The 26,061-nt window shown below is 40.0% G+C and overlaps 1 protein-coding gene across 2 annotated transcripts in view; it reads right to left on the reverse strand.

Moving 5' to 3' along the window:
- The window catches only part of APP (amyloid beta precursor protein), a 228,210-nt gene that overhangs the window by 107,525 nt on the left and 94,624 nt on the right, over positions 1-26,061 (reverse strand). For both annotated transcript variants that reach the window (XM_074858131.1, XM_074858130.1), the window contains exons 4-5: positions 10,657-10,769; positions 8,974-9,167 (exon numbers count right to left, since the gene is read on the reverse strand). In XM_074858131.1, coding sequence (XP_074714232.1) covers positions 8,974-9,167; positions 10,657-10,769 — 307 coding nt within the window. The remainder of the gene's footprint in view (positions 1-8,973; positions 9,168-10,656; positions 10,770-26,061) is intronic.

Raw genomic sequence — 26,061 nt, forward strand, 5'->3', positions numbered from 1 at the left:
CCTCCTGATTTCCACCCTGCATAGCCTCACAGCATTTTTGTAATCATTGTGAGTGGCTAGACCCTTCTTCCGAAGGCCGTAAACTCTCCTTTTCTCCCTGAGCTGCAGCCAAAGCTCCCTGTTTAGTCAGGGTGGTCTTCTCTGTCACTGGCTTCTCTTACAGCAGCTGGGGACAGCCTGCTCCTGTGCCATTAACACTTCCTTCTTAAAGAGCGTCCAGCCTTCCTGGACCCCTATACCCTTCAGGACCGTCTCCCAAGGGATCCTGTCAAGCAGGTGCCCAAACAAGACAAAGTCCACCCTTTGGAAGTCCAGGATGTCAGTTCTGCTGCCCCCTCTCCTGGCCTCCCTAAGAATAGAGAACTCATTATTATTTCATGATCGCTGTCCCCTAGTCGGCCTCCAACCGCCACATCATCCACCAGTCCTTCTCTGTTCACAAACAACAACTGTTTTACAATCGGGAAAACAAAACAAAAAATACCAGAAGCATGCAATAACTCTGCGTGTTCAATTTAAAATACTGAATAAGATTTTTCAGAGAATGTGACATCTTAAACTGTTTAAATACACCTGCCACCAGCAGCAGCTGCAAGAGGCCAGGACTTCTGCAGAGCAAATTACCTCCATTCATGCAGCCAGAGGAAAAAGGAGCACCTTTTGTATCAAGCTTTTTATGGTGGCCACAGCATCCCAAGCCTAGCAGACCACCTTCATGGCAGAAGCAAGCACAGATCTAGTTCTCCAGGTCAACATTTTACTGTTTTAACCTTTTCTTCTTCACTCAAGTCACAATTTGAGTGTTATTTTTTCCTCAGCACTGATCAAAATACAGATCCTATGTGAAGAAACTGCTTGTCATCATGTAACCAAAGTCAAAACACTTGCGTTCAAGACTAGAAAACTTTTCTGTCAGGGAAAAAAAAAACCCTAGATTTTTTTGCTCTTTCATCCATGCATTTGAAGTGTGTAGCCTTTGTTAGAAGGCAAAAGAAAAAAAAAACTTACTACAGAAAATGCTTTACTATACTGTGCTGTTAATAGCATGGCCTCACAAGAGGTGGAATTCTTAAATTTCTACAAGCCACCCCAATCCTGAGGTCTTATTTCTAGTACAGACCACAAAAACTGTTACATAGATCACTGAAAGGTAAAATAGAGCAGGAACTGCTGGGTAACTTTATAGAGGGATATCCAGCTACACATCCACCGGCACGCAGTCATGCTGGTGCAACATGTTGAAAAACCCAGCTGTAAATTTCTCACTTTCCATTTTTTCATGCATTATAAATAGTACAGCACTTGAAATGAGGTGGTATATATCACGATGTCACAAGAACTTCTCAGAACATGTTGCAGACATATCAGAAAGGTTTCTTGAGTTGATTACTACATGAACATACATAGGGAAGCTTTCTCCCTCCCCCACATTTCAGTCATTACAAGTCATTACAAGTGACAACTTAAAATTTTTGCTTATATAATTTTTGCCTATTAAGGTAAACAGGGCAGCCAATGGCTCTGTTTCGTGAGGTCAAAAAAATGTAACCCTTCTCTGCAAGTCAGCCTTCTACCAAGTGAAAGCCTGGCTATCTTCTACTTATCACTTCCTCAATTAGATTAATTCTCTCCACCCATAGGCTCACCCATCACTTCAGTTAATGCTTTATACTTAAATGGTGATTGGATTTGCCAGCTCAGCATCACTGTAATTACTTCTCAAAGCAATGCACTGTTTCATCAGTTCCATACTAACTTTACTTATCCTAAGAAGAAATCCAACACTTACCAGTCTTTCTAGTCATGAATGCTCTGGTGTTTCTACTCTTTCTGAATTTTAACAACCTCCATGTTAAAAAGGAAAAAAGTTATTAAAAATATATCATGAACTACCCAAATATTGACTAACAGCCAACATGAGAAACAAACCCAATTCATGTAACAATGTGAGACATAATATGCTAATAGCATACAAAATATGTGAATAGGACAAAACACTTCAGGAATTATCCAACATAAGCAGTAACATTATGCCTACAATTTTGTGATGCCTTAGCTAAATTTATAAAGAAAAGCAATTAGGTTTTATCATTAAAATACTTTCGAAAACACAGAAGTTCTTAGGAGAAACTGTACTATTAATAATGTTTTAGAACAGGTATGAAGCACTTTTTCAGTTTCTAACAGTTCTACTACAAAAATCAACGAGATAGGAGCTTCTGACCAATTAGCTGAAATATTATATTGCAAAAATCAGAACACCTTCCACACTGTATCCCCAAATGAATTCAGTTTCTCTAAAACACGAATTTAGAGATGGACAATTCACATAGTGCAAACTTTACCTCTTTCAATAATTGGTGTTAACCTATACTGATGACAAACTTCAGAAGAGGGAGAAAAAAAAGCAAGAAAAGCTAAGCAAGTTTGTTAATTCCTGTTGTTCATTTTAGGGCACTGACTCCCAATTAGGAACAATTTGTATTAGGACAGCTGATGAGAACACCACCTCTCGCCACACCCCTCCCTGCTCCTGTGTCACAGACGACTGAGCTCCCCACCAAGCAGACCCTGAACCACGGCAGTAGGCATACCACTGCTGGCACAAAGTTCAGATTTCCTTAAATTTCCTTAAATTTTCAGGGGTATGAACAGCCTACAGTTCAGTCTGCACAGTACAGAAAAAGGGAAATCTTGTTATCCACACAAATGCAAGTCACTTCTTGCTTCTACGTCAGAGCCTGCAGTGCAGACCCTTAGTCCAGCTTCATGCCTGGTTCAGCTGTACTGGCTCAAGTGCTTGGGGGGTAGCGGGTGGATTTTTGTTTTTAATGTTTTGCTTTTTTAAAGAATCATTTAGGAGATTTCCACTGGAGCATTCCTCACTGAAACTTTAGAAATTGACTTTCCGATTTAATGAAAAAAAGCTTACATCAATGAGAACTTGTTGTTTCTTTTAACATGAGTGACAAGATAGCTTGAAAACAGTTGAATACTCATGACACAAAATTAATTTTTTTTTTCCTCCAGTGAGCATGTTTCCAATGAAGAATTTAGCCTGGGCACTCTCCCTTTTCTTGAGCAATAACACTTTTTTAGTTTTAGAATAGTGAAAACTTCAAAAGGACTCTAGATATCCCATTTCTATGTCCTTCAGACAAATCTTTTGGGGTCAGAGCTGGACTTCCAATTAAACCTCAGATTTTTGGCTCAATGCTGCAAGAAGACATTAACAGTAAGAACAATGGGAGAGAAGGAGGAGGGAAGAATGGTCAAGAAACACAATGTCTCTACATACTAGACACAAGTATGAAGAAATTGAAGGAATTAAGTAGCAGCAAGAATCTCGGAAAGATCTGCACCCCTCCCCCCAATTTCTGCATCAAGAACGCTCTATATCCAGACACCGCTCAGGCCCTGACTCTTCCTCAGACATGCAGCACTTCCCCACTGCATGGGGCCTGACACCCCAGGGTCCGCGTGGCCACAGCAGGGGTTTACTCCAGGTGTCAGAAGCCAGCCTCCCTGCAGTGTACTTAAACCAAGGACAGCCAGCTGCTGACGACATAGGGTTGAAAGCCTGTCCCATTAAGGCTCTCTGGGGATGCAACACAGAAACCTCTCTTTGAAACGGGAGAAGGCAATGCATTCAACATCACCACCTTAATCCTCCTAGTTTTGCCAATTTTTTCCTCCATGTTGAATGTAGTTCAAATGCCAAAGAGCCTAAAGTACCCATCAGAGTAATAGATAAGGAAGATTAGAGCATTTTGGTTACTTTTTCTTAATCTCCCTGGTCAATTAATATGCAATGGCCGGATATATGCCTGGGTCAAACAGCCCCCTAAAGGCTCTTCTTTCAATACTATCTTTCCAAATACCTCTGAAGAGATGAGCAGGGGAAAATCAAGGGTGAGAGGAACACAGGGAGATGTAATGGGGAGAAATGGGGCAAGAGGATTTCATGTTTTGGAATGTCCTTGTGGACAAGACACCGTGAGCATAGAGAACACTAAAAAACTGTCACACTGTTTGTAGCATTTCCCTGCTTTCACAATTAAAACATCAACAGCTTCCCAACTCTTGCCTGCATTAACTCTCCCACTGCTCTGGCACACAGAGACCCAGACAAAGGGAATTATACAGTAGCTAATCAAAGCTACACTTGCAAAAGGAAAGAGAATTTCCCAAGTACAGAAATTACTAAACTCCATTAAATTTGACTTATTTAGGCATTCTTCATAAACATGTGCCACAGGCAGACATCTCAACTGCCTGTCTGCCTACTTTGTGCCAAGGCAGCAGTGCAACATACCACAAGAACTCAGTGAGTTGTTACATCAGGTCGGGGCGTTATACGACCGTGGCCAAATTAAACACACCTTGTGACAGCCTGATTTAATGACAGCACTCTGGGAAATTTGATTGTAACTAATTTGATGTTGAGGTTAACTCACAGACATTTCTGAAGGAAAGACACTAAGTAAAATGTGTGTTGACATCTTTGTACGACTTAAGTCATAAAGACATAAGAAGAGGTAGAAAGCTAAAGAAATGAAATGTATGCTTCCTCCATGTCAAGTGAGGATCTCTAACAAATTACTCAAAACAATTCTGTCAGGCCCCTGTGACTTCTCTTCCCCAAATGCTAGAACAAGACTGATAATTAAAAGCATAAGGTCTCACCCGGAAACAATTCAGCATAACAGGCACATATACAATGCTGCTTTCACCATTAGAAAAAATTGACAAGTTTTAAAAGCCTTTCAGGATTTCTTGGATTAGGCTTGGAGGAGGCAATTAAGAAAAAAGTCAGTTTTCCAAATACCATTGACGAAAAAAGCTCTTTCTGGAGTCAAAAAGGATACAGCGCTTTTTTTTTGGTTTTTTTGCAGCGTCTGGGAGATGAGCCCTCATCCTTAAGCTCAGTCTGGTACTGGGTTGCAAAACCAGAGAACAACTTGATTACCATGCTATATAGCACATTTATTTTAGTTTCACAGATGCCTAATTATCAGCACAAAGTGGACTGCACCCTTTTGGATTATTTATTGTAGTAAAAAAACCCTACTGTATTAACTATACTAATGGCAAGTAAAAACAAACCATAAAACTTCGCTTGGCAGAAGTTTATGAGAAACTGTAAACCAAATCCTTATAAAATACACTACTCCCTACAATGCGACATTTACAACACTACCTAATCATTACATCAGCCTGAACATATGTTTTATAAACCCAACGAACAAAATTAATCTGCCTTAACCTGCTGAGAAACAATGAGAAATTAAATTTCCTATTTTGCACCTTGAAATTATATTCAGATTGTCTAGAAAAATGAGACCTGGCTGAAGTTAAGGCACCGTCTTCTGCTCCTGAGCCATAGGACGACTTAAACAAAGGCTTTCTGTATAACCCTCAACAGTGAGACTTATTGTGCCTCAGTTTCCCTACTGCAAAAGAAGGAAAATGACAGGAGCCAGTTTCCCTGGTGGGAAGTAGAGCCTGGGAAGTCTCACACACAGTGACAGGAAGATGAGGAGAGGCACGTTTGAGATAGATGTAGACAGAGAAAACCTGGAAGTTTCCATCTTGGCCATCACTCCTAAAGATGTTCAACGCTGGACATCAAGGACACCAAAGCTTCCAGCAAAAGCCCAGGTACAGGCAGGAGGGCCACAAGGCTGTGCTGAGTCTCAAGGGCAGCCAGAGCTTGCAGGTCACTTGACTGAGTTCTAGCTATGCAGGGAGAGCTCTGCAGCTATACTGAAAGCCAGCACCTGCATCTGGCTGTCCCTCAGGCAGTCTTCAAGGTAAACTTTAATTAAAGGTGTGGATAACAGCAAGGAGCGCCACTGCTGAAAAAATGCTTGTGAACTCTTAATAAGAGTTATATGCTATTTCAAGACGAGCATGACACGACGTACTTTCAAAAGCATAGGCCAATCCTGCCTCTTGGCCTCATGAACAAAAGAGGGTATATCACACCCGTCACCAAAACACAGCCTTCCTCCTTTCCCCAAGTACTGCCAACAAGCCACACCACGAGGGAAGCCACATCCTTTTATGCCCAGACCCAGGTGGTGGTCAGATGCTGGGTAGGAAGAACGTCCATCTGTGACAGCGCTGCAGCCCAAGCTGCAGTGGGCTCAAAAACAACTGGCAAACCAAACACAGGAATTCTCCAGAACGAGCAAGTGCCCCCCCTTGAAAAGAACAGCATGTGTCTCATGATCTGGAATGCATCCTGTGTGCATTAAAAGCCATCAACTGGAAGACACCAACAACTTGCACTCAATTGACCTGACCTAAGTAAAAGCTATCATGATTCCAGATCAAAATACTTTGATGGACACTTTTCCCAAGACCATACTCCCTCCCTGCCCAGAGAGGGGCTCCATGAACCTAAAACTCCTCTGACACAGGGCTTTGCTTCAGAGCTGCTGAGCAGTGGGGTTGGTGTTAGCTGGTGCATGAGCTACCAGCACCTTCTGTTCCTCTCACACAGTGTCACACTGAAGATGGACTGACACACAAGGGGATGTTAAACTCTTTGGAAGGCTTCAAGATGAAGCAAACATTGCCAGTGTGAGATCACCCATGTAAGGTGAAAAACATAAGACTTTAGTAAGCACTTCAGAGATGCTTTAACAGCAGCGAATATTGGGAATTTAGCATTAGAAAAGTGTCCCCCTATATTTCACTTCCTTTCTCCTCCTTCCTCCCTCACAATCAGCTTAAGACTAAGATATATACACACAAACATATGTTGATATATGTATGAATACACACACAAAAAATTTGAACTACCACCTACTGCTGCATATGAACCAAGTAATGTATTTTTTTTTTAATATGACTAAATTTCAAGAGTATTTCTGGCTCCAGTACACATGGTTTAAACGTAGTCGGGAAGATGAAGAGGCAGCAAGAAATGAGTGAGTCAGTGTAAAAGAACTACAAATTGCTTGTCTCTTCATCTGCAGCTGAAGTGCAAGTGCCCCATAAAAGGATCCTTTCATTTTCCTTTTCCATGCACTTCTATGGGAGGGGAGGAAAAAACCTATCAGTATTTGCTTGGAACTTCAGAAATGGATCCAAATGCAGTTACAGCTCCTATTCCTAGAGGATACAAAATTTATGAAGTTATTCTTGAACTCATCTCTTCAGATATTAAACTGCTTTATGAGGAACAAAACAGACTAGAAAATTAAATGTTCAGTGACAAACATGAAAGAGACAGAAATAAACGGGATATCTGATTTACAAACAGAACTGTGTACACCCCTGTGAACTCTTTTATTAATATTTTAGGAATCTCTGATCGGATATATGAAAGAAAAGTTTTTTATCTATGTATTTCATATATATAATAAATGTAAGATATATAGATAAGACAGGTAATAGGTATGCAAGACAGATCTATGTATATCTTGTGTGATGAAAAAAAGTGAATTTGTCTCAATTGGAACAAGGTCTACACTAATTTCTTATTCTAAGAGAACATATTCTAATCAAACCTAAAAGAAATATACAGAAGTGAACACAGCAACAGTCCAAAGATTGGTTTACAAATCCCACTGGAAGGGTTATAAGTTGTGACACTTCGACAGCTGTTGGAAGTACAAGTCAGAAAAAAGCCTGAAGGTATCAAGGTGGAAGATGCAAAGTTGCTTGATGCAGGTTTCTTGCATCAAACAGTCGTGACCATTAATTCCCATTTATGAGAGAAAACTGGAAACCACAATGGGAAAGTGTTTATTTTAATTAAGTTTATTCCATTATTCACAAAATAACTCCTCCCTTCAACACTTACTGATGCTTTGTTGGGAAAGATTTAGATGCCCACCATGATTTCTAATTTTCCACTGTCTTAATGCATCTCTTTTCACCACATTACAGCAATTCAATCTCTGTCCTTCATCTCGGCACTGTTCCTGAACTTGTTTCCATTTGGATTATTAAAAAGTCCAGACATAACGCAATTCAGAACTATTAACTTCCAGCATTATTCACTTTGTTCGGTCCCCATTTATTTTCAGGGTTCTCCTTGAAACCACTTGTAATCTGCCCCAATTGGATTTTGTATAGTATTTGTAAAAGATGCAGTATCATCACCTAAGAAGTAGGACTGCATTAGCACAGTATGAAGTGATGGAAGTCTAGGGAGCACAAAGAGAATTCGAACACAGATCTTAGTGTTTTATGAAGAAAGCCGTTTTAGAGGGTTGTTTCAATTCAGTTGCAAGGATGCAACATTGTACTCTGTTCTCAGGGCTCTAGCACGCTCAAGAGAGGGATATGAAAGGGCTTTGACAGCACCAGACCTCTCAGTTGCAACAGTCATAACCCATATTTGGCTCAGAATTAGCCTACATGCACAGGGGTTGTTAAAGGGTAAAGACAAGCATGGTATTTTCCCATCCATGCTGTCTTGCAGATGAAACCTCAGTACTCCATCTTAGCAGCAGCATATTAACAAATCTGTCAAAGGCTAGATATTAAAACAGATTTTCTTTTAGATCACATTTAGAAAGTAATTGTCAGCAGAAAAATATTCTTACAGTAATAATGGCATACAGCTAACACCTATTATGAATGAAGACATTTCAAAACCTCCAATGGTTATGTCGGCTGAGTATCTGCTGCAGTACTCCAAACTGAACATTAAGCATCTTAGAGTACAGTATTTATAATTTAGTTGTCAAAAAGTATGTATTTAAGCATTTTTGTAACGAATACAGCAATACTCCTCATTGAAGAAAAGATGAAGGCATCAAAAGCAAAATAACTACTAACAATAAGCTTTTCTATTGAAAGTTAAAAATAAATGAGTAGAACATGTTTTCAACCACTGTATGTGCAAGTTCACTTATAAGGAGCAGTGACTCTTCCACACTGACGTCTTTTAGATAGATTTTTGGCATCTTTAAAATGATAATAACAAGTTGAAGGGTAAAAAGTCACTCTTACCTTCCATCTGCATAGTCTGCATCTGCACCTCCCCACCAGACATCCGAATCATCATCTTCGGCATCAGCTGAGTCAAGATTGTCACTTTCCTCCGCTAACGGGCAGCAAACAAACTCCACACCACGAAATTTGTCGATTCCACAGGGCAGCAGCATGCCGTAGTCATGCAAATTCATACTCTTCTCACTACAGGACTACAGAAAATAGAAAGAAAGCGGTAACAATATTGCCATGGAGGAAACAAACAAACAAACAAACAAAAAAATCACAGACCTTGAAAAAACATAACGGGCTGCATACTGCTTTAGGAGGTTGAAGCTGATGAACTGCATGATCTCTGAATTTTGAAACATGATTTAGAGTGGTCAAGTATGCATTCACTATCTGCATTGTAGGCAGCTCCCTATCTGTGTCTGCATGACCATTTTAAGTGGCAAGCTCTCCCTTCCCCTGCCCTTGATCTTTCCCAGCCTACAAACACTTCTCTCTCCCATGTATGTGACAACTCCATATCCTCTTGTCTAAGATCCTCACAGGCTCTGCCTCATAAGCAGAAAACCTGAAGACAGAACAGTAATGTGATGCATTAATCCTGATGTACTAATGCTATTGAAAAGTTCATTGCAAGATAGATTGACATTTAAAATACCTGTTATACTGGAAACACTGGAAATATCTGGTCTGACACCTCTGCCAGTACAGCACCTTCTAGCCTTGTTGGGAAAACAGTCAGTTGTGCATAATTATACCTTGAAGATATAGTGATGTAGGTCAGATGAAAAAAGGAAAATAGTTCATTGGTGCACAGCAATGATGTTGTTCTCGGCTATGCCATTCCAAGTTTGCAAGTACTTAAAATAGACTAAAATTTGCCTGCATGAAGGTTGGTGCCTTAAACACTTCATTTGAGGGGCAACAGTATGATACAAGCAAGAACTGAAAATCTGAAAAGCTGCTGAGCACATTTCAATTTTGATCTCCAGAAGGTGGGATAACATACAAGCTAAGAGCTTCCAAACAAAATAGCAGCCAGAAAGCTTCTTGAAGCTCATCTCCGTTTTTATTCCTAGAACCTCTCTACATAAGGACAAAAATGTCCAAAACGCATTAGCAATTATAATATTAGGTTTATTTCTGTTTTCAGTAAAGCACTGGTAAATTATTAAAACTCTGTGCTTGACTGCAAAATGTCTTTGGCTAGTCCTGTGTCCTATCAGCTCTCCTACCCTTTTATGCCAAACTTCATATAATGCATTCTTTGAGGCCTGTTTGATTGTTGTGAAGCACCTGGCATACCAACATCCATATTGAGGATGATGATAAAAGCAAAGCCTAGACATTTGTGATCAGTCTTTAGTTCCGGAGCACCACTAACACAGGAAGCTGGAAGAGGCAGAAAACATGGTGGGTGTGTAAGTGGATGTGAAGAAAAAAAAACAAAGTGCTATGAAACAGGGTCAATGTTCTAAGGTCAACATTAAGTGTTCAATAGTGGACTCTGATGTGCTCAACAGAGTGACTCCTATTCCCTACCTTACAAAACAGAACAAAAAGCCATTCACTCAAATATTCATAACTACTGCTTTTTGTTTTTCATGTCACTGTTATATTTAAACTCATCCTCAGAAGAGTCATACAGCTCTAAAGAAGGGAGGCAGGAAATTTTAAGACAGATGAATATACCTCTTTAGCAACAGTATGCCAGTGCAGGTGAGTTTCACACACATCCATCCTTTCCTGGTGAAGGAACTTGCACTTGTCTGGTACCAGAAGGGCATCACTCACAAACTCGCCCACTGAAAGGAGAAAACAAAATGAAGAGGAGAAAAAAAAAAAAAAGTAGTTCATTTTGCTTCCAGTACCTCATCCTGTTAAACCTTTAGCTAGGCATAGGTCAGCTTTCACGAATGAGTGGCAGGGTCTGTTTGCAGAGAATGGAACAGTTTCTAAATGGTGCTTCCATTATCACCTTCTTCTAACTTTCCATTTGAAAGTAGCTCGTGTCTTTGATCTCAGAGATGTATTAGATTACGAAAACTTTAGCATAATATGCTAACTTCCATATACCCAGTGTGTAACTTCCAGGACCCACTGAAGATATGTGTGGTGCAACATGAAGTCAGAAGTTACTAGATGCAGCTCCTGTAAGGGGAGTGCAGAGACAGAGAAGGACAACTATATTCTGCATCTGAGCAGCAGTTGGGAGAGGTTAGAAGTGTTTTGAAATACTCATTTTTTCCACACAAATCAAAATCTGACACATTGTTTCAAACAACTCAAAAGTGTTTATGCCGAATTACAGCACTAACAGCAACACAATCCACTTAGTTATTTTTGTTGATGCAGCCTCTTTATTGCAACCTCGTTTCATCAGCCAGACAAATTCAGGTTAGTCCAGAAGGTTGATGAGCAAGTGGAGTTCATCAGCCAGGGAACAAGATGATTCATGGATCACCTGAGTATCCGGTCAGATTGAAGTAGGGAAAAAAGGCTCTTTACCAAGGACGTAACTGACCAAAGAGATTGTGCTGTCTTCAGCAGTAAAACAAAAATTTACACGCTGATGAATTAAACAATGCTCACAGCTTCGATACTGATGAGTAAGAAGAAACTCCACTGATAAATAACATAATTTATTAGACTAAAATCACTGTAATTCTGTACAATTCTGGCATTGCAGTTAAATAACCCCAAAACACGTTAAAGATTTTTTTTTTTAACTGAAAAATTACAGAGTACTTTCGAGAAGTCGATATACTGAACAGACACTGGATTGTGAAAGCACATTACTCAGCTGGCATAAATTATCAGCTCCCTGAAGCACTGTCTGTAACCTCCAAAAAACTACAGCCTGTGCGTGTCAAATGAATGAACCAAGGTGGCCCAGTGGCTGTGTGCATGGATGTAATACAAGTTAATTAATCAAAATGAGATGACTGTGAGTTCACTGTTCAGTAGAGGGTCATCTTAGGGAGCTGATGAAGTGGCCCTTGAGGCTTACAATTAAAAAGTCAGTTTTAAAAATAATCAACACCCAATGCATTGGGAGAAAGCAGAGTTCAGCAAATAGATGTATATGCTGTTGCTAATCACCCAGATGCATATTTCACATAAAATTCCCTCCTGTATTTCAGTGCTTTTGATCTGAAGCCTTTAAAAGCCAGTCAGTTAGTTTACTAGGAAAAAAAGGATTTTGTTATCTTTATCCTTCAATGACATACTCTAATGCCTGCAAATTATTAACAGAAATGCCTTGTATAGGTGTCCAAAATGAACTTGCAGAAGTAATGAGTTAAAACACTTTCTGCTAAGCTAAAATACAAAACCTACAGCTTCTGTTAGCAAAGTCTCTGATTCCAGTGGTATAACACCCAAATCTTTCATTGAGATTTGAATAAATTTGCACCTTGTTTTTAGCTGTACTTGTCTTTGTAGGGGACCATCCTGCCACATACCCTAAGTCACTCAGTACATAAGTAATTGCTTCAATTTAGTCAAGTACATGAGCACTAAAAGCAAATACATGGGTGTTTTGCTGAAGACTCACAGACTATGTTGACTTTGCTCTTCTAAGACATATGACTTCATACAGTACTGCAGTTACACTTTTCTGGCTGTTCAAGCATGCAAAACATTCAGAGCAGATTTTATGGCAAACATTTCTATGAAACAAAACAAAAAAAATAATCCTGGAGTGTGTATTACTCTGGCAAACTAGATCCGATTTCAGAAGTTATGCACATAACGATGTGAGCAAGCTTGTGTCATCTAACTTCTATATGCACAGGAGTCCAAATACAAACACACCTGATAATCTCTGCATGAAGCTATTCCATTTACCTTAACACCCTGTAATATCGTCAGAATATCATGTCTGTGAAGTTAGAAGGCAATTAATGGTGTATCTGATTGCTGAAGAAAATAAGCCTACATCATTTTAGCAAAAAGTAACAAGTATGGATGTACCAGAGTTACACCCACCAAATGTAAGATGGAAAGCTGTATGTCCAAAGTTCTGGGCAATGCAGCCTGGGCTACAGTGTCATTAACAGTATGTATATGTAATTAATTTTAAAAAAATAGATTTCTGAGTGTCTGATTATATCAACCAACTCATATCAAGACACTTAAAGAAATACTAGACGTTTGGATTCAATTGAAAGTATGATATTATATTTGACTTTTGGACACAAAATGTGCATCTGCTTTATAAAATCAGATTTCTTGAAAATAAGGTAACAGCATCCTCACAGTAACACAAATTCTCATTTCAAATGAGGCTCCATTTTGCAGCCAGTTGTGAATTTTACAGAAACAAACAATCCATTGGAACAAGCTCCCCTCTAGTTTTCAGAAGGAAAGGAGGAGCTGGAAAGAAGGGTGGTTGTTTAATGTAACACCCCAGTATATAGAATTATAGTAAATTATTTAGGGTTGTGAAAACCTGGGCAATAGCAATCACTTGCAACTTTGCATGTGATTCCTATTGCCTTCAATTCAGTTTCTTATTACAAATAAAAATTCTGTCTATTATTCACACAAACACAGAGCTCATGCCCTGGAAACTTTTTTCATTAATTTCATTGTAATTATGACTGAATTTTAAATGCAAAGCTTTTGTTCTATTTTTGTTGTTTTAAAAATTAATGTTCAAGTGGCAGTTTGATGAACTAAATTGAATTCACTTGACAACCATAATGTTTATTTTGCCTGGGCTAGTCTAACAGAAACACAAATCCATCAGAAAGAAGCACTTCAAACACTTTGATTTGCAGACAAGCTTCTACTTGTATCGCTCCAGTACATGTTTAACTTTGAATGCTTCTAAATCATAAAACTTTGAGGATTCTTTGCTTTTTTGAACACGTAGTTCAAAACAAGAAGTAACCCACAGACTACACAGGGGAAACAAGCATGTGTGAAGGGAGAGCAATCCTGTGCCTCCGAAAAGAGGGAGCCAACGTGCATGGCTCTGAAAATAAGGAAAAATTGTAATAGTTCTTCTGTTTGCCAGTACAAGCCATGACTGACGTAAGTGCCCATCAGAACATTTTTTTGACTGATGGAGCATCCCGGTCCAGCACTGGTTATTTCCACTGTCAGGTGCTGGGATCGCAACACATAATTCAACTCCAGTATTATTTTTTCTTCTAACACATCAACATACCAACTTCCACCGCACTGGGCTGTCCTCAACACTGTGCCTGCGAGACTTAAGTTGTACGAGCATTTCCACAGGTAGCAGCACGGTCTTAAAAGCCTCCCTGGCCCAGTGTTGATCCGTTGTCCTTACTAGCGCCTTACCTTCACTCCCTCACCGCCTACCCAGCTGCCAGTAAGCCACAACTAAACCATGGCCACACCACGGACAGAAGCGCTTGCAAAATTTGTAACAAATCCACACAAAGGGTTGGTATTACTACCACCACTGGCACTGCCTCTGTCGGGCTTATATTGATCTCTTTTTCCTGTACTCTTCTGCCTTCTTCAGCATCTCTTGTATTTTGATTACAGCTGTACATCTGTGCTCTGTTGAGGTACTCTAATAATAAACCAGGATGGCATAATTTATCTTTTGGTGAGCTCATAAATCATTAAACTCCCTCAAGTGATCCAACACACAAGTGTAACAGCTACTTGTTTTCCAGTAGCTGCTTTCCCACTCTTGCAGGGAAGGGCAGGACAAAACCAGACCCCTCTGGTTTGTGTGTTTCTGACCCATTCAGAGAAAATAGGCCCAGAGGGAAATTCTGAGTAGAGATCACATTACCCCATTAAAAAAACACCACCCCATGTCTACCATTCATTTAGCTGAAGACTGACAATCCACTGCTTGCACTTTTGAAGAGTTGCTTGTTGCTAACTCAAACCTACGTCTTTTAACTGCAGGTCACCACTGGAACAGAGATTGTGTCACCACAGTAAGTCACTGTTTAATTTCATTTTACAATTCTCTTCCCACCCCCCCACGTCAATGCCCCATTGCCCAATTCTCCATTATGTTTGTAGCAGACCTTTAGATTGCCCCATCCTGGTGTATCACAACAGGATAGCAGTTCACATTTTTCAAAGACAGTTTTGCCAGAGGCTATGACGTCACATTTTACTACTACATAATTTTACATCAGACACGCACATCCTATTCTCTGAAAAATATTCTTGGAACAATAACAGATTTTGTGCTGTAAGACCAGAATTTCTGGTTCAGAAATTTCATTTTTCAACACAAAGAGCACTAAAAATCATCCTTTAATAAAAGAACTGGGATTATAGTGAAAGCAACTGATCACACACTCTTTTTAATCTTCTCTAGGAAGAAAAAGGCTCAGCAAGTGGGCATGCTCGGAAGATGACTACTGCCCTATCTGTGTAATGGCAGATATAACGTCAGGGCGAAGTAATTAAAAATAAAAATACTATACCATGTGAAACAGTCCTGATCAGCAGATTTTTCCATCCACTGCATAAACCAGATGGGATGTGAGGATCCGTACAACATTGCACAGAAAGAGAGCAAAGATAAGATGATAAAGGTAATAAAACAAAATCCATGACAAAATGAAACACCTGCTAGCAGATGGTTGCAGATGGTTAGGATCCCAAGCAAAAAAATAAGCATGTTCAAATTATGTTCAGAGGAGTACTTTCAAACAAAGCCTGTGCTAAATTTTGCATGAGGAGGCAGCACACATGCTGAGGCTCTAGGACTCAAGGCTTCATTTTCCATGTCACTGACAAGAACAAGGGCCTTGCTGAAATGAATTTACAAGCTCAAGTGCTTGCACCATACATACTTGAGAACGTTCAGAGAAATGTGTCTTTTCCCTACAACTTTGCGTAGATTATCCCGAGCCATCACATGCTCAGCACAGCACAGCAAGGAGCAGATCAACCCTGCACCTTTCCCTGTCCTGCTGCCGTGGGGCTTTGCTCTGCCTTGCTCCCAGGAGCAACAGCTCAGCTCCCGTCAACACCTCTGGTAGTTCCTGTGCCTACCCAGGCACACTTATTTATTACATATTATGTTACACACACATTATTACATATATTTAAGCAGCTATATCACTTTAGGTGCTTTTCTTAAGAGTGATGTTTATATAAGTATTTATGTATGATGCTTTCTCTTATTTATAACGTCAGGAATTAAAACTTAGCTGCAATCTACATTGAGTGCAAGCCAAACCACTGGCCTCAGTGCAAAGAAACAACACTTTATTGAAAATGCTTCTTTTCTTCAGAAGTCCAGAAAAGCAGAGAAGATGCAAAGCACTACTAGATACTTTAAAAATGCATTTCATTTTTCAGTATAATGATTCAGTAAGTATAATTCTCTCGTGACATACTGAACCAGTCATAGTGTACTTCATTATTTTAGACTCAGTATGAAGAAGGAGAGGCTGTGCCTGTCAAAACCTGGTTTGAAGGAGGGTTTGCTGCTCTGCCAAACCCTCAGGGATGGATACCTGCCCTGGACCACAGCATGGCTTTCCTCTGAACTTGGGCACAAGACATGTTAAGCCAGACTATTGAAGATCTTCAGTCTAGTTTAAAGAATTTTAATAGCCTAAAGTAAACAAGGGATTTGTAGATTTCTCCAATTTCAGATTTAATTTTAAATGGAAGTTAAAAAGAAGCAGTGTTCAGGAAGTATGTAAAAGCCCACATAGAGGTAATTTCTACCTACACCGTTACTTATGAAGGACTACCAATATTAATACCAGTACCCAGCTGGTTACCAAATACCATCCTCTCCCAGTAACCTGCAAGCATAGAGAGCAGCATTGAACAACGCTGAAACGTCCGGGGCAGTCGCTAGTGAAGGGCAGGCTGCAAAGCAGCTTGCATGCAGGGACAACAGTGGGGAGGCAGAGAGCCCAGCACTGCACTGAAACCCTGCTAACCTTAAAAGCTCAAAACCACCTCTCTTGACCCCAGCCTAAATGCCAAAGTTAGAGGCCTCCCCCTAAAACCCATCTATCAGCCAACAGAAAGGCAAGGTGGTGCTGATAAAACACAACGTCTGTGTCCCAGCAGCTTAGACCATCTATGTTTTTCTGATGAGTAACAGGCTTAACTCCTGCCTATAAAACAGCACCCAAAAATTGCTCTGTTAAGAAAACCGTCCCCACTCCACTGTCTTACCTGTAACCTAAGGCATGAATTTCAGTGAGAGACCCATGGCATGGCAGATGGACAGCAATGCAGACCCAAATTTGAAGGGCAGGAGCAGAAGTGACAGCATAACCTGCACAGCCACCTCTGTGATATGAGGTGGGAACAGCTGCAGCTCTTCTGTCTTCCACAGTCTCAGCCAAAAGCAACACGGACCCCATCAACATGTCTCTGCATTGACCCTTTCATCCTCATAAAGTTCCAAGAAGTTGTTTCCCATAACTATAGCTGGAGTTTATTATTTTTTGAGCAAAGCCATCCACTATGTTTTAAGAATCTAAAAGAAAGGCCGGTGGTTCTCCAACAGACATTTTCACAGCATCAAAACAAATGCCTATTGCTTTAGTATTTTTTCCACTTCAAAGAAGTCCTTGAATGCTTCTGTATTCCTTCTTTCAACCAAACTTCAAAAAAGGTAAAGAGAGTGCACCCACTAAAATGTGGTTTATTGTTCCGTTATTTAGCATACATAGCAACGAATACACCCCAATGCAACATCTCTCAAGCAAACCACCTTCACTATTCACATTTACCTATTTATTAGACTACAAAAGGCAACAATTTGGGATGAGCAAAGCTTTTTTATTAGATTAAAAACTGAATGGTAATTTTAGCTGTACTACACCTTAATGTCTTAATGCTTTTTCAACACTTTTGAGATATCACAACAATGAAGCTACTTTTCACAAACACTGCAATGGCACACAACATACAATCATTCTTTGACACAAGATCAAGGTAAAAGAAAACCCACCGTAATGAACTCATTGGCATCTAAATATCTACACATGCACCTTAACAAGGACCTCCAGTCTTGATATACCATGTGTTCTACTGTGATTTTGGAAAGTCCAAATACCTCACACAAAATTCTGAAGTGGAAAGGTTAAAATCCTTTAGGTACAATCCATCAAAGTACACTTGTCCGGATGAAAATAATGAACTATATACCAAGAAATATACCTGTAATTCATGATGTTTATTATGTGTTCATTTTCATAAGGTACCATACACAAAAAATGGTTATTCTCAAACCTTCTTCCTCCTTCCTCTGTAGCTCTTTGATCATAGACATAAATGGAATTTCTGCTCACTTTGCTACTTTTTTGCCTGACTGCATTTTCTGATAAAATTGTCTTACTTTCCAGACAGAACATAAGCATCATTCAGATTTGATGCATTAGGCCAATAATGGATACATCTCTTTACATGCAAGAAGACTCAGATTCACATCACACGCTCTGGCATCTTTACGGACAAAGCATATAAACATTCCTTAAAGGTCTGCAGCACCTCAACCGTTCATTGAAGCATTAAGTTCATTTACTTCTCTCCTTTTCTCCACTAGTCTCTCCCATCTTCAAGGAAAAATCTTGCCAGGAGTACAGAAGATGTCTCTTCTGTCCCACAACAGAACTGTGCTAAAGCACATTACCCCAGCATCCTGGGTTATATCATGTGTTGAGATTCCTCCTCCTGCCCCATCTTCCTAAAAGGCCCACAAAGTCAAAAAACACCCTCCCAGAACTTGTTATCAGTATGAGCAGCAGCAAAGGTCACCCCAAAAAGACTAGCTGAAGGGTTTCCCCTTCAGTTTGCCTTCTCTAGGCACCAACCACTCACACTAGCAAACTTTCTCGCTCTGTACCACAAATCAAAATGCTGCCTCTCTAACATCTTTTACTGAGAAACAGGTCCAAAAGCAGGCTGCAAGTTCAGCTCAGGAAGTTTAGAAATTTGAGGACTGAGTTGCTCTCCCTTCCAATTGTTCAGTGCACTGGTTACATCTGTGAAGGTTCTGCCACAAATGAGCAAGTACTTGTTGCAGACACAGCCCACACCCTTCCTCCTAATTATATAATCCTGCCTAATTTCTTGGAAGTAGTGAGTTAGGAAACGGTAGGAATAATAAAGTCTTGAGATGTCACTCTGGATAGCTTGACTCTATCCTGCCTCAGTCACAGAGCTCCTACATGATGCTGCCCAAGTAAAAAGTCTCTTTCTCCCACAAAGTGCTTAATTGCCTACTGCTTCCTTCCCCTCTCTTCTCTGTAGTGCCAGCACACTTCTCAGATCCACTGTTTACTTTTCATTCCATCATCACAGCAGTCCTGTGTGATAAATCTGTAACAGGACATGGTCAGCTGCTCTGGAGTGCTGGTGAACACATTGGGGACTGAAGCCTAGCTACTTACAGTGGAAAAAAGATTATAAAGTGAAGGATGCCACCCATGGGTACTTGCTGCAGAGTCATTTGGTGGGGGATTTTTTGGAGCAGGGGGGATTTTTTGGGGGATTTCAGGTCCCATCCTAAACCGACAGCAATATGTCTAGCTAAAACAGATCATCCGCAGTGCTATATAAAGATCAGGCAATAAAAAGCTGGAAGGTGCTAGAAGTCAAGGTAAGTTAGAAAAGACTGCTTGATTCTGCATACAGCATAACAGAAGGAACTACTGGGTTCCTCAAAAAGGAGGACAGATAACCCAAGAATTTATTGGAAATTGCTTGATCTACAGAAAACAGCAGGTAAAATTTACAGAACAGAATAATCCTGAAAAAAAGAACACTACTAGAAAACTCTAAGGAACAGATTTGAAGTGTGAAAGGCTTAATGAGACCATTTTGTGAAGATTTAGTAAGATTTTGTCAAGATTCCCAAAACAGAATCCTGGGACAGTGAAAATTATCCTGGGGCACAACCAAGTAAGGAGAAAGAAAAAAGTAAGGAAATAGGATAGTGGTACCTTCAAAGATAACAGCACTTTAACTCTACAAAAAAGTATGTGCACTCAGGCTGGTTATACAGTACTGTCTGGAAGATGCAGTTATATGCCTGTCATTACATGCCAGCTGCCATTCTGTTTGAAACACATCCCGTCCCTGTGCAGCTTTTTACAGCAAGCTGCAGTAAAAGGAACACAGAAATGTTCCTCAGAGCTCTGACCACCTCAGTCTGGAAAGGAAGTGCAAGGGACAAGAGATTAGAGTATCTTGACCATCCGTGCCCCCAAAAGTTGCCATGGATAACAAAACCTGAAATGTTTTCTTCATAAATATTTCTTCTCCTTCAAAACAATTGAGTTCTTTTTCATCCACACTGAAGTGCACACATCCCTGTCAAGTAAAGCGATGTGTGGGTGTAGGAGTGCAAGGAATGGGAAACGAGGGAAAGAAAAACAAAAGATCTCTGAACCACACCTCATATGCTAAGGACTTCTTACTACCAGAATGGTGCAACAGAAAAGACTCCAGGTATTTGGAAATGCTTCTTTTACCAAAGTAAGATTCCCCTTGGTCTCATCCCCCTTATTGTGACAGTGCTGTAATACAGAGCAATTCTCCCTCACACAGTGTTTAAATCCACCAAAGGCCTTTTGTTCTCCAAAAAGTATTTGGGGAACTGGCTGAAACAAAGGTTTTCTTCTTAAGGAGACATTTTTAACATGAGCCCCTTCACCAGAGGTCAAACGCACACTTTCTGGACTCACTAACTTAGGAAGGTTCAAGAGGAGGAAACAGGAACACTACCCTGGCCTCATCATACACACGGGTGCTGCATGTGTTCTTGGTAAAGGACCACCTATCACCTCAAGGAAGGACCTATTTTGTTCAGGACAGAAAAAGATCATTGGTACACAACCAAAAGTCTTTATATCAGAATCGGTCCAGTATTGAGATACTGTTAATACAAAAGAAACAGGGATACTAAGAAAAAGCCTCAGGTGGGGAGAATTACTTGGCTGAAATACATTCTTTTCATCATTTTCAGGCTCTTTTATATAAAGTACATTTTGATATTTTTGTGTGCATCTCAAAATATTAATTGCTTCCTGCCTTGTAGTCTTCTGACTTTTCGGAGATTCCCTTCATTCCTTGTACTCACGTACTTAAGTCCTCTCTCAATTATGCACCTCTTCATGACTGATGAGCTCCTTTACAGTTCTGCTCACATCACTGCCAGGTGTGACATTCAGCATGGCATGAGTCAAGCACCAAGCAAATACCAAAAAAGCCTGTCAAAGGAGAAATTGCTTGTGGAAAGTCAGCCCAGGTCACCCACAGATCGTTTTCCAGTGTCCTTGGTTCCCCACGGCAGGTGACAGAAACCAGCAGAGCCGCACAGGATACCACTCGGTCACATTTCCCTTCAACTGGTCCTCCAACTCCTGCTCCTGCCACTGGCAGGGGAACCGCCTGCCTCTGCCACGCTCTAAATTCATGAGGAGAGCTGGAGACATGTGTGCCAGGTATTTGGCAATCACAACATGGAAAGAAGAATGGTAAGGAAGAGTTGAGAAGGTGTGATCTCATTTTATAACACAGGATCAACACATACCCTTCTCCAGACAAAGTACTTCTTAATTTACAGGAGCTTTTTAGTTTCAGGTGTGAGTGCTGGACCTCTTCAGGGCTATCTCTTGCACCTTAAGTTTCCCCATCAACAAACACCAGTCAGCACTAGTCAGACAACAAATAAAAAGAAATCCCCCTTGTTTGGTTTTAACTGTTTTCAATCTGTATGTTAAATAGTTTGTCTGAAGTAGGCAAGTAGTTAACCATTCCCAGGCTTATTCAAGGCAACATTCACTCTTCTCTGTACTCAGTAAGATTTTAATGAAGTTGGTTTTCCAAAAATGCCAAAAGAGAACAAAAGCCAGCAGCTTTTAAAAAATAGAAACATTAATCGCAGAATCATCTCGGTTGGAAAGGACCTTGAAGATCATCTAGTCCAGCCGTTAACCTAGCACTGACAGTTCCCAACTACACCATATCCCTAAGCACTGTGTCTACCCTACTCTTAAACATTAAGAGTAATTCTTAAATTAAGAACCCTTTCAGAAATTATTAACAAAACTGCATACCATGATTTGATAAATAAAGATCAGTAATACTGCAGGACCCATTTTAAAGCTCTTCCTTATATTTAAATATAAATACCAAATATAATTTAATGATATTTCTCAAAAGGGGAAACATTCCAAATCTTAAGAAATTGTATCTTTGTGAATCTTATTTTTCCCCCAGCCGCCTTCAGGCTTTTACAAGTTATAATATGGCTGAATTTCAAAACAGATTATGCTTCATAAATGCTACCAAATGCAGGAATTTTAACACTCCAGATATTAACATCACGTTCTGCTGCTGCCGGGATGCACAACAAGCTGCATGTCAGTTGTTACTGTTTCTGCTCCCTCTCTCACACCAGGCAGCAGACATGTTTTGCAGCAAGGTCTGCAAGTGCAAATCTCCAAGCAGTTTCAAATTTTGTGCTTCCCTTCTGGTTGAAGTGACACTTAATGCAGTTTATTACATAAAATGAACTCAGAAAATGGACTCCGAAATGGAAACACAATACAGTAAGAAGTAATTGGATTAATTAATCAATACCCTATGTATTCATACTAGTGACTTGCTAAAGACACCAATCTAACAGTAAGATGGCATAAAGATAGGATGCTTGGAAACAGTTCAGTACAACTGGGACCAGTAATCCCACTGTGCTTTGCATTATTACATGATGAGATGTTTCCCATGGGCAACTCTCTGTAACTGGGGTAAAGCACTGGGTACTGGGAGTAAGGCTAGAGAAAGCCCCACTAATCACTGATGTTTAGAGGGAGTAATGATCATAAACTATATATAGGTGGAAAGAATGAAAATGCTGCAGACACCTAAGGTTTGGCCATCAAAAGCCATTTCAAATACTAGGATTACAATGAGGAATTATACCACCTTTTAAACAAGGAAACATTTACTTCAGTAAGATTTCAGTTTTGTGAGGTTTTTTTCCCCTTCCAAAACAGCATCATACTGCGTATTTATTTGTAAAAGTTTTGATTCTTTTTACTTCAGCAGTAATTTAATTCAGTTGTCGCTTGCTCTCTCTCTTCTGGCAAAGAACACAAATCTCTATGAAATGAAGTTCAGGCAGCAATTGTTTCTGCAATAGCACCTTGTGCAAAGGCTCTGATGAGTGAATAAATAACTCCATAAGCAGCCGCTGAAGATCAACTTAGAAATACCTTGCTGATTATTAACCACCTAAGCAATCACTTCCCATAAGACTGCTGAGCCCTGAATATTCTGTTTGCCAAGACCAAACTTCCACTCAAATTGTTACCACCTGTGGGTGAAGGACTTTGCCATGTTACCAGCAACATGGGAAAATAAAAAAACACTTTCAGGCTTTGCAAAGTTTACAGGTAACCAGATTAACAACTAGCTGACAAAATGTGGTTTTGCTCTACACAGAGAAAAGCCTTTACTCATCTTGCAGTAAGGATGGCAGTGTGGTCTGGCAGCTCAGCTACAAGGCTGCTGGGATGGGACAGCCTGGGGGGAAGAGAAGAGCCAACGTGGGCACAGTAATTCAAGGAAGCTACAAGATAAGCAGTCAGGTAGACTAAATGCAACGCGACATTGTGCATTCAGCAAGCATCCCTTTTTAGAAATAAAATGCTACTTATAAGCAATGGACGACTGATAAACACTGTCATTTCTTCGTGTAATGACAGTTCTGAATGGCTAGTTACTCATGTTTTTAAGTATTAGGGCAACAGAGGACTCCCTGAAATTTGTCTACAACTATCATACACTGACTCAAAGCTTCTGGTCAGAAGCTTCAAGTTGTTTGATTTATAAACCAGATTCTGATACACGGTTCAAAGCAAAACCTGACTGATTTACACATCTTTGAGAGATCAGAGAATTTGGGGGAGGGTCCTGATGTCTGGAGAAAGGCAGAAGCTGCAACCACATTGCAAGAAAGATGCTTCAGGGAATTACAGGCCAGTCTGCCTCACTTCAGTTTCTGGGAAAACCATGGACCAAATCCTATTGAAAGCCATTTTTGGGCACATGGAGATGATTATTTGCAATAGCCAAAACAGATTTAACAAATGTAAATCACGCTTGATCAACCGGACTTGCCTTCTAGGATGAAATGGCAAGATCACTGAGCAGAAACAAAGCAAAAGATACTGTCTATCTTAATTTTAGCAAGGAATTCAACACCATCTCCCTCTCGCAACCTCTTTGTATCCACATTGGGATGTTACGGTATAGGTAGATGGACTACTAGTTGGGTGAAAAACTGACTGTGCTGTCAAGCTCAATGATTAATGGCTCATGGTTGTACTCCCCCTGGAAGGAAGTAACGAATAGATACCTCTGGGCTTCATTTTGGCACTTGTTTTGTTTGATGTATCTATCAATATGGAGAAGACAGTACATACCCTCAGAAAATCTGCACCTAAATAGAATTTAATTATTCACATAAGAATTTTGTACAGGCTGTCGTGGTTAAAACTTTTTCTTAGATACATTTCTTGGACTCCATCATCTACCCAAGGCTTCTGACCACAGCTAGTGAAAGAGGTTCAAGGTGAGAAGGGTCTGCTGGAACAGGGAAGGTGCTTAAGCACTTCTTACAGCACAGCTGTTCTCGCTTAGAAATCTGAACCTGCCACATCACAGAAAAGGGTCAAGTGAGCTGACATCCCAATTCAGCAAAACAAGCACTGTGCTTTAAGCAGTACTTCAAAAAAATTAATTTTGCCAAATGAGAGGCAACATCAATGAGTTCTTCAGAAGGTTTTCCACAAAGGTGCTCTTTTACCCCATTTCATCCCCAGCTACAGTTGCCATGAGATAAACAGAAATCTTGAGAGAACAATGGGACGAGGGAGGAAGGGAGGGAGGGAGGGAGGGAAGAGAAAAGGTTATCATTTACTGATAACCAACTTCAAAAAGGAATGCTTGGGTACAGAGTTAGCCCACATCTCCTGATGTGGCACAGACCAAAACACAGTGAAGACACCGTTCATACTTTCTCCTGTGGAAATGCAGTTGACAAAAAGAGGAATTTTGGGCAATGAGCAACCTCAGAGGCACCTTACAAGCCATACTGCTGGAAGAGAGGAGGTGGCAAATGGAAAGAGGTAGCACCTCAAAGCACTCAGGAGGCTCAAAAAGGCATCCTCCCACTTCTCCAATGCCCTTAACTAAAACTAACTGGCCTCAGCAGAGCGCATGCTGTTTTAGAGCACATTTTTCCTTAAAAGCTTTACCCCTGATAATGTACAAAAACCTGCTGTAAATTGATCCTGTTGTAACAGACCTGATAACAGTAATTGTACACAGTCAATTGCTCATGCATAATAAAAATGGCGTTAGAGTTTAACTTGAAATCACACCTTCCATTTTTATTAGAACTTAAAAACTCTTGAAACACCCTTGACATAGAAGACATTTTGTAAATTATGAGGGCAGTTACATAACTGAAAATTGAAATAAAACTTTACAGCTGCCTATCATTTTAGAGAGTTTAACAAAAAAGAAAGGTATATGAGACTTTAGTATTACTCCTTTATGATATGCCATATTAACTTGAGGGATCATTGTTAGTTATTAAAGGAGAACAAAAGTAGTTCTAAAAGGTTCTGGGTAGGCTACAGAAAAAATGTTAGATTAACGTTCAATCAAGTTTTAATTTAAAAACCTTGTTTCCCTAACTGAGAACAAAGTGACATATCAAAATATTTATGATTTATAAAACAAAGCAAAAGGACATGTGGAGGGGAAGTTCACACTTAACTAGACTGAAGTTTGACTTTTTTCCCCAAAATTTGAAACAGGATAAGAAACATAAAAGATTTATCACTTCAGTGCTCTACAACAACAATACAATGACTGATTTACACATGCTGTTTTCTATTTTCAAAGTCAACCCAGTATTTTAGAATATAAACCCCAAAACAACTAACAAAAACCACTCTGGGTAGCCAGTTTCACAGGCCATTGATAAGCATGGGAGCTTGTGTTTTCAAAAAATTGTGAATACTGGGAACATTGTTTTAGATTAGCTTAGGCCAACCCAGCTCAGTGCTTCTCTCAGAAAAAGGGTGGCTCCGT

The sequence above is a fragment of the Strix uralensis genome, chromosome 2 (assembly GCF_047716275.1).
Source record: "Strix uralensis isolate ZFMK-TIS-50842 chromosome 2, bStrUra1, whole genome shotgun sequence".
Lineage (NCBI taxonomy): Eukaryota > Metazoa > Chordata > Aves > Strigiformes > Strigidae > Strix > Strix uralensis.